The sequence below is a fragment of the Morone saxatilis genome, unplaced genomic scaffold, assembly GCF_004916995.1.
Source record: "Morone saxatilis isolate NCDOM2014 unplaced genomic scaffold, NCSU_SB_2.0 Contig14, whole genome shotgun sequence".
Classification (NCBI taxonomy): Eukaryota; Metazoa; Chordata; class Actinopteri; family Moronidae; genus Morone; species Morone saxatilis.
The window spans coordinates 14041684-14051021 of NW_023339696.1; the positions used below are offsets into that span (position 1 = coordinate 14041684).

Consider the following 9338-nt stretch of genomic DNA (forward strand, 5'->3'; position numbering starts at 1 on the left):
ATTACATTATTTGTGTGTGTGTGTGTGTGTGTGTGTATTTCTGTGGGTTAAATTAATTAACATCTGTCTCTCCTTCCTCTCCTTCCACACCTTTTTTTCTCAGTTCTGGGAGGTGATCAGCGATGAGCATGGCATTGATCCCACCGGTACCTACCATGGAGACAGTGATCTGCAGCTAGAAAGGATCAGCGTCTATTACAATGAGGCCACAGGTAAAACTACAGATTCAGCTATAATACACAACAGAGGAAACTGAGCCATCTGTTGTCCTCCCTTGCTTACCCAGCTCTCCTACAACGCAAAAATATTTGCATCCAAGTGTTTTACATGAACCGCATCACGCTACAACAACAAGTTTGTAAAGATTTCTCCAGGAATGACATTGTTGATCCATTTTACATGATTTCAGGTGGAAAGTATGTGCCCAGAGCCATCCTGGTGGATCTGGAGCCTGGTACAATGGATTCAGTCAGATCTGGTCCCTTTGGACAGATCTTCAGACCTGACAACTTTGTCTTTGGTAAGCTATGTGAATTTAGTTGGACGCACTTACATGTAATCATATCAGAATTATGTGTGTTGATTTGTTTCTGTCGTCCCCCATAAGAATAGCTCACCTGTGTTACAGTGAACTGTGATATTCTTGACTACAGGTCAGAGTGGAGCCGGGAACAACTGGGCCAAGGGCCACTACACTGAGGGAGCCGAGCTGGTGGACTCCGTCCTGGATGTAGTGAGGAAGGAGGCTGAGAGCTGCGACTGCCTCCAGGGCTTCCAGCTCACTCACTCCCTGGGTGGCGGTACTGGCTCTGGCATGGGCACGCTGCTCATCAGCAAGATCCGCGAGGAGTACCCCGACCGCATTATGAACACCTTCAGCGTGGTGCCTTCTCCCAAGGTGTCTGACACTGTGGTAGAGCCCTACAACGCCACTCTCTCTGTCCACCAGCTGGTAGAGAACACAGATGAGACCTACTGCATTGACAATGAAGCTCTCTATGACATCTGCTTCCGCACACTTAAACTCACCACCCCCACCTATGGAGATCTCAACCATTTGGTGTCTGCCACCATGAGCGGCGTGACCACCTGTCTGCGTTTCCCCGGCCAGCTCAACGCCGACCTCCGTAAACTAGCTGTCAACATGGTGCCCTTCCCCCGTCTGCACTTCTTCATGCCAGGCTTCGCCCCCCTCACCAGCAGAGGCAGCCAGCAGTATCGCGCCCTGTCTGTGCCCGAGCTCACCCAGCAGATGTTCGACGCCAAGAACATGATGGCTGCCTGCGACCCACGTCACGGCCGCTACCTCACCGTGGCCGCGGTGTTCAGGGGCCGCATGTCCATGAAGGAGGTGGATGAGCAGATGTTGAATGTGCAGAACAAAAACAGCAGCTACTTTGTTGAATGGATCCCGAACAATGTGAAGACCGCCGTCTGTGACATCCCACCGCGTGGCCTCAAAATGGCTGCCACTTTTATCGGCAACAGCACGGCCATCCAAGAGCTGTTCAAGCGCATCTCTGAGCAGTTCACCGCCATGTTCCGCCGTAAGGCCTTCCTCCACTGGTACACCGGTGAGGGCATGGATGAGATGGAGTTCACAGAGGCCGAAAGCAACATGAACGACCTGGTGTCCGAGTACCAGCAATACCAGGATGCCACCGCTGAGGAGGGCGAATTTGAGGAAGAGGGAGAGGAGGAAGTCGCCTAAAACCTCAGCCTACCCAGCTGTAAAATCTAATTTTCCCTTACCCATCCCCCAACTCCACCCGGCTTACTTTCATCCCTCTCCATCATTAAATGAATGGTCTGCCACACTCGTCAAAATGGTTACCATCTAGATCTCTGCTGCTCTAGTGTTAGACATGGATGTTAACTGATACTAGTGATGTTTTTGGTTCAAATGTTTTTGTATGTTGTGAACGCTCTGAAATATTGCCATCCTTACATTTATCCCGTCATTGACTTGCGGTATTCTAAAGCAAGCGATTTTAACTGTGAAGCCTTGAAATTAGAGGATGATTAAAATCTGATTAAAAGGCCATTTTTACTGACTCTGAGTTTTTATTGATTGATCTTACTGCACTATTACTGTCTTGAAGTTTTGCAACTTGCCAACAAGGGAAGTAGTTCTCAACCTGAGGTTTAAACATGTTTTTGCTTGCCTCTTGTATTTAAATATTGAACAGTTAGTAGACTGTAAATCTCTTACTTACAGGACAATTAATCTAAAAAGGGAAAAGATGTTGAAGGTGAAACCCAGAAAAATGAATGACATGTTTGCAGTCAGGGAGTAGCCACAGGTACTACTACTCTTGTACTGAACATCACAATGGTCTTTCAATCTAAGACCAGTAATGAGATGTCAACCAATATCAAATTAAATTTCACACTGACTCATACATTAGGAATCAACATTGAGGAGTATTTAACATAAAAGCAATAGATGTCATGATTATTGTAAATTAATTCAAAATTGTACCAGTGGAAAGACACAGTCAGGAAACAGACTAACCCAGTAAAACTAACCCAGTTCCTGTGGATAAGTAAGGAATAAATTATTCTTAAGACATTTTAACACAAAATTGTGAAACCAGTCTGGGTTGTTTATATAAGCTCCACCTTTTCTGTGCCAATAATCAGCTGAACTGTAGATATGATTCTCCAGTACTGTGAGTCAGTAACTGGCAATCTAGCTCTAAGAGTGTGCGGATGGTAGGAAAAAACTACTTTAATTACATATATATGCATTTTCTTTATTCTCCTTCCTTAGTTCCTTAAAATCAGCTGATGGGGGGGGGGGGGGGGCTGAATGTGGGGACCTTCCCAGACTTACTTACAATATTGTCGTTTAACATTCACCACTGACTGATTTCGAATAATATAAATACCTGTACATAAAACATATGTATGTATGTACATCTCTATTTACATTTTTTCATTGCAAGATAACAGAGAGACTAACAGTGGCTTCAGTGTTTCAGTGACTTTCTCCGGTACAGTCTGACAAGTTGTGGCAGAAACTTTTCACTCTCTCTGACTAACAGACCCTGCATAGCTGTTTTATCACCCTACAGTAAGACTTACACAAATACACAAATATGGACTTGTTTCAAATGTCCCCAATGTTTACCAATGATTTGGATATGGTATATATTCAATTACATAAAATGTCTCCCTGCTTCATGACCAAATTTTATTTTGACTGGGATTGTATACAGTCAATATAATCATACATTAGAACAGGATGATATCCTCAGAGATGCTATTAAACAGTCTCAATGCTTAGAACTTTAATTACTCAACTATTTTTTATTTATTTGACAACAGCAGAAACAAGTGACATTGTAAAACACATCTGCTTGATTATGATGCACTGTGTACTGCATTGTTGATCTGATGAAATTATGGACAATTTGAAATAATGTGACTTTAAATTAGTTTGCTTACTTAAGGAATAATTGTAAACAATCGCTTGCTTTTGGTCAGTTTAATTTGTCAGTATAACCTAATTTTTAGCTGTCTTAATAACACTCATTATTGGGCTAAAATTACTCTCACTATCTCAATTTTAAATGCAATGGACTCATCAGAACTCTCAGAGGTAAAAGTTTGAGGTAAAAGATCTGTTTTTTTTTTTCAATCGTTTTTGCCGGTAACATTAATTCATTATAGACTGGATCAAATCAACTACAGCTACATGGTAAATGGTATATTAAGGCAACTGAAACAAAAAAAAAACATCTCTAAACTAAAATTATTAGTGGTGATAAAATACTGTTTCATTTGTGCAGAAGAAATGTTCAAAACCTCCTTGAAATGTTGAAATTGTCCTTAAAATCCACTAGATCCAAACATCCAGGTGCATTTTCGTCATGCAGGAACCATCCAGAGCTTGTTGAGAAACACAGGGAGATTTTCTTTCATTGATCAGCTCAAGGCAGAGAGCTTTGTCACACAGGAACGCTGTCATGCAAACGTTTGCAGCCTGTGTCCTTACAGGAGTTTGTACAAAACGTACAGCACAAAATCTTAAATTAGTCTTTCCTCCTTTGGTAACTTTAGTGCATCTGGTGTCGTCACACTGCTTGCACCGGACTGCTCCTCAGCACTGGGTCTATACGTCCCTTCAGTCTGTCTCTTCTTTTTCACCACGAGGAGGAGCCAGGCGAGAACAGCCAAGGCTATGGCCAGAACACCCAAGATGACCGTAGGGGCTACAATAGCTGCAATGTTGGGTCCCTACAAATGGAACAAAATACAGGACAGTAATGAAGCTGGTGACACTGGATACTTTCGGTTGCCATTTAATGGTCATAATAAAGATGTTTTACTCACACTAGTAGTATTAGAACGGGTTTCACTTTCAACAGCAGTATAATTCCCTGTGAAAAGAGCAAAACCGTCAGGAACACCATTGAAACAATGCAAATGCAGGCTTATTCTAACAACTTGCATCTGTATACTATCTCCTAACTGCAGTTAACCTATTTGGGCTCTCCAGTAGCTAAAAAAAGTTTAGTTAACCAATAATCTAGGATTTCTTTAACTAGTTGTTTAATTGATGAATGCATGTAAACTTGAGTCCTTGCTAGCACATGTATCCAATGTATGCCTTGATACATGTTTCTTAGGGTAATCTGGTTAAATTTAAATGAATAATTAAACATTTTGCAAAGACTCAATCCACTCAGGGACACATGTTAGTTCCTGGACCCCAGTTTAATAACCACTGCTGACATTGGGCGGGGGTGGGGCACACTCTGGACAGGTTGCCAGTGAACAAATGAGATATAAGGTCCTGGAAGGCAGGTTTTTTTAACCTTCAAACATCGCCAAGATAGCTGTTTCCTTGTTTCCAGTGTCATTGCTAAGCGAAGCTAACACACTCATATCAATCTTCCCATCTAGCTCTTGGCAAGAAAGTGAATATTTACAAAAATATCAAACCTTTCCTTTAAGTTTAAATGTTAACAAAGTCACTGAAAAATGCAGAGGGATCTTTAAAGTGTTGTTGGGTAAATAAGTACAAAATATGTTTGCACTTTATTGGGTGCGTTGTGACCGTCACTCTGCACCTTCCAAAAGATTAAAGAAAAGACACACAAACTGTGTAACTGACTCAACTGACTTGTACAAACTGACTAGTTACCGGTTAAGTGAGTAACGGGAGGCCGCTCTGAACCTACAATGAGCATTAAAACTGTGCAGTTTATTCACATTCAATTTAAACTTCTTTTTTTAAGGCAGTGGTGCCATTATTTTACACAAGTAGAAAAAAGAGGAAGCGACAGTCCAGCAGAAGTAGCTTTCAGTCTCATGCACACTTTTCAGGGCAACTGACACAAAACGCAGCATACCAGATATCCAGTCATGTTATCCATGACCAGCCAAGTGATTCCTCAGGGACATCACAAAACTACATATTAACCTTTTCGACTTGAATGAAGAATGAGGAGGAGGAGAAGCTCAGGAATGCAGAGTGTACAGTCAGCTGAGTCGAACAAGGCGCCTGTTTGAAATGAGTAAAAAACTCACATCTATTGTTTCTTTCTTTTTGTTAAGCGTTACAAAGGCGCAGATAATCACTTATACCACAATAAGGAGGTTTTGCTATGAAAATATATACCCCCCTTATCATTTTCTGAGTCAATCATTCACTTGGGTAAATAGTAAACTTTACAAGGACACAAGTACAACTTGATAAAGCAGGGGTTACATGAGGGGCAGCCATTCCAAAAACAAAAAAAGCTGAATGTTTTGAATCAAATTATTTTGTGTAATTACTGATAAGCTAAAACCAGATATAAATACACCTCTTCCTCTCTTAAGGCAGAGTGTTTCTTAATTAATTTCTTAGTCTAATGCTCTTACAACATCCTGACAAGCCCGTGCATGTTTCAGACTCGGCAATGATCTCATGTTTTTTTATTAGTTTATCACTGCAGAATTTAACAGCGGTTATCTATGTCTGTGTGTGTGTGTGTGTGTGTGTGTGTGTAGGTGTGGTCAGAAGGATGTCTGTCTTATTTGTGTGGGAGTGTGGACGATGAAGGTATGGTTTACTGACTCACCCCACACTGGATTACTGCTTAGTACCAGCAGTAAAACACCACCAACCACAACTCCAGGTATGGCTGGCACATCCAGACCCGCTGCCATCGCTACCTGTGACCAGCAGGGCCAACTGGGGGCAGAATGGGACTTTGGGGCATCAGCTTGGGTCCATTTCATTAGGTCCAACATTCACTGTGTGGATTTATCGCCTCCCTTGAACAGCTGCAAGACACATTATTGTCATTAATGTAAGACCAATGTTGTTGTTCTTTTACACTTTGAGTTCACTTTGACACTCATATAGACTCACTGGACCTGAGGTTGAGTCAGGAGACTAACACCATACAACCACTGAGTCACATATTCAGCCTGCTGTTGAATCACCATTAAAACCTGCCCAGACCAGAGGAATATAATAAGCTAATAATAGCATATAAAAACTAAAAACAGCATTAAGGTTCAACCCCTTCTAGTTTGCAACATATTATTATCTTCTAAAAAGGAAGAAGACAACATGTTTTAAAGTTTATGTTGGACACATACCCTTAGGCCGTTTTCAGGTGTTTGAAGCAAAACGGGAAACATGGAGCAGGTTGATTCTTTACGCACGAACCATGTTGCTTCCGCCTCACCTTGTCAAAAATGAAACCGCAACAAATGGTTTAGTCCACTGAGAAATGACAGGTAACATCTTAAGACAACAAAAAAAAAAAAAGGTTCACCGTGCCACTGAAATACTTGAATGGACCCCTGTAGGTCACCGGACTACATCCTCGACTGCGCTACCAGTTGGTCTTTCATGTAAAGTAGTTTTTTTTTCACATCGCCATTGGTCACATGGTTCAGTTTCGTATTACATTACCTGAGCGCAGTTATCCACCTGCAGCAGAGCGCACAGATACTCCTTTGTGCAAACTCGACGAAAAACGCAGCCTACTGAAGCAGAGCGGAGCCGATTCCTCCTGTTGCCACTGAAAAAATAGACTATATATTATCTAAAAATAACTTTGATCACCTGTGTGTCACATTATGCCTCATTTCCGCCTGACACTCCATTTCAAGTGAACTTTGTTTGAATAATCCATGGTGCCAATTTACTCCTATTTGCTCCAACCTGCAGCAGTACAATGTTTTGACTGTACTCGGTGCCCAGCTCTTACCTAGCAACCTGGGCTGAGGCATGAATGGTGGTGGAGGCATGAAATAGCGCCTCCGCCAGGTTTCATGTTACTCAACATGTGAAAGGATATCAACATTCCTGAGATATTTTAAGGATGAATTCGGCGGTTCCAGCTGGTCCAGTGGGCTCTAATCCTCACCTAATCTCCCCTTCTCAGACTCAGAGGGGCAAAGAAAATGTAGGCTGCTTCAGGCTTAATCTGCGGTGGTCAGATAGTTTTCATTAGGACTGTGTGAGAGCAGTCAGGCGTTTTCTGAAAAGCAGAGTGCTGCTGTGGAAAATTACTCCTATAATACAGCAGTGGGTCAGTCTGTGGAGATGCTTAAGAGCAAACCATTTGTGTGTGCCCCTGTGGGTTTGTTTGTTTGTGTTTTGACTGTCTTACAGTATTGTATGTATGTTCAGTATGCTAATATAATATTCAGGAATGATATGTTGCTGTGGGATTTACAGTATTCTTGTGAGAGTAGACAGATTGTGAGTCAGGGACTAGTTAACTGATGGTGTAACTCTATATTAATGCATAAGAAATGAGGTGGGCAATGATGGTAATACTAGGAGCTGAAAATATGGCCCACTGAATTACTAAATTCTATGGTATTTCATTGGTAATAGGTCATTAAATTTAATAATAGTTCATTAAATTAGAAAATGGAAAGCCCACAAGCATGATTTTCACTGTATTAAATGAAGAAAACCTATGAACTAGTAATATATTTTGCTGTGTTTTCTATTTATAAATGTATTTGTATGTCTTCTTTTTTCAGAATCGTCTAAGTCAGTCACTGCTGGATCAGATAATGGCATATTTTTGTAGATCACATTCAACCAGTCTATACATTTTTAGCTGTGTGATTATGATTCCTCTCCCTGGTGTACAGAGTTGTCCTCTGTTTCTAAGCAGTATGGACATTTTACTAGAGAAAGTCTGATTTGAGCAGTCGTCCCATGACTGCAGAAATATGGTTTACACAGGGTGTGGAAATGTCACATGTGCAATGACAGTCAAGTCAATAGTCTTGCAATAAATATTTGTGAAGCTCACACATACCAATTTCTGTTCAGTAGAGACGTTTCAAGACTATTTTTAATGTACTGTGCAGTGTTGTATCATTGCTTTAGGCTATATTGTGAAATATGCATGTCTTCCTGGGGTGGGACACCTCAACGTTTCTTCTTTTTTTATTGCACCTCCCAGCCCAAGGTAACTATGTGGAACTGTGGCAAAATACCTGCAACATATAGATTGACCTGAGAGTTGATAGATCAAAGGTTTATGTCAGGTTGCAAAAATACTTTAAACTAAAAAGTGCTTTGGGCAGTCAGGACAGAAATTATTTGTTTATGGCTCAAATAGTTTGTTATTAGCTCAGGCCTCCCTCACCTTGCCACTAAGGGGCGGTAGAGACACTTTGCCTTTCCATAGATGGAGGCGCATACTCTGTTTTGTACACGCCGCTTGCCGTAGGCGCGGTGAAGCCTGGGTAGGACACTGAAAGCGGCGGGAGAGCGGCACATCTATCCTCAAATTTAACAAAAACCGAGTTATACTGAACATTAACCGAGTGAGAAGAGTGCATTTAGGTGTAATTCAGGGTTAAGTTTGGTCAAATCAAAGGTGTTTGGCAGGTAATGCTGTAAAGTGCCTGTGTCGTTGTACTGTTGCTTTGAAGCATTCCCCGGGAAACTGGTTTGAACGTTTTGTTTTTGGTTAGCCTCTTTTTTTTTTTTTCCTTTTTCTTGTGAAGCGCTTCAGCAACAATGGCGAAGGTACAGGTGTTGAATGTGGCTGTTCTGGACAACCCGAGTCCTTTCGGAAACCCTTTTCAGTTTGAAATAACATTTGAGTGTATGGAGGACCTCCCCGAAGGTAAGTACCATCGCAGAATAAAGTCTGTGAGTGTGTGTGTGTGAGTGAGTGTGAGTGTGTGTTTGAGGCCAAAGCGTAGTTCAGTAGCTGTAATGTAGAGATTGCTAACGGCTAATGCTAGGTTAGCTGCTGTTACATTACAACTTCTTCTCCGTTAATAGTAACGTTACAAGGCAGATGATAGCAAAAGTAATGTTGCACAGCCTGGCTAAATGTGTCCCCCCCCCCCCC

The 9338-nt window shown here is 41.6% G+C and overlaps 3 protein-coding genes across 4 annotated transcripts in view; 2 read left to right on the forward strand and 1 right to left on the reverse strand.

Moving 5' to 3' along the window:
• The window catches only part of tubb4bl (tubulin, beta 4B class IVb-like), a 2370-nt gene extending 333 nt beyond the window's left edge, over positions 1-2037 (forward strand). The window contains exons 2-4 of the mRNA XM_035654736.1: positions 104-212; positions 410-520; positions 654-2037. Of these exons, the coding sequence (XP_035510629.1) occupies positions 460-520; positions 654-1711 (1119 nt within the window). The 5' untranslated portion in view covers positions 104-212; positions 410-459 and the 3' untranslated portion in view covers positions 1712-2037. The remainder of the gene's footprint in view (positions 1-103; positions 213-409; positions 521-653) is intronic.
• A 1255-nt stretch (positions 2038-3292) lies between these two features.
• On the reverse strand, positions 3293-7220 carry crb3a (crumbs homolog 3a). 2 transcript variants are annotated; one of them, XM_035654739.1, is made up of 5 exons: positions 6920-7220; positions 6601-6689; positions 6075-6279; positions 4339-4385; positions 3293-4242 (listed from the first exon to the last, which is right to left on the reverse strand). In XM_035654739.1, exons 3-5 carry the CDS (start codon positions 6244-6246, stop codon positions 4033-4035), a joined length of 429 nt encoding a protein of 142 aa, XP_035510632.1. In that variant the 5' UTR covers positions 6247-6279; positions 6601-6689; positions 6920-7220; the 3' UTR covers positions 3293-4032. The 2 variants fall into 2 exon arrangements, with proteins under 2 accessions (XP_035510632.1, XP_035510631.1); XM_035654738.1 differs by lacking the exon at positions 6920-7220 and having other exon boundaries at positions 6601-6893.
• A 1465-nt stretch (positions 7221-8685) lies between these two features.
• The window catches only part of LOC118322891 (histone chaperone asf1b-B), a 4794-nt gene continuing 4141 nt past the window's right edge, over positions 8686-9338 (forward strand). Inside the window, exons 1-2 of the mRNA XM_035654737.1 lie at positions 8686-8866; positions 8986-9107. Coding sequence (XP_035510630.1) covers positions 8999-9107 — 109 coding nt within the window. The 5' untranslated portion in view covers positions 8686-8866; positions 8986-8998. The remainder of the gene's footprint in view (positions 8867-8985; positions 9108-9338) is intronic.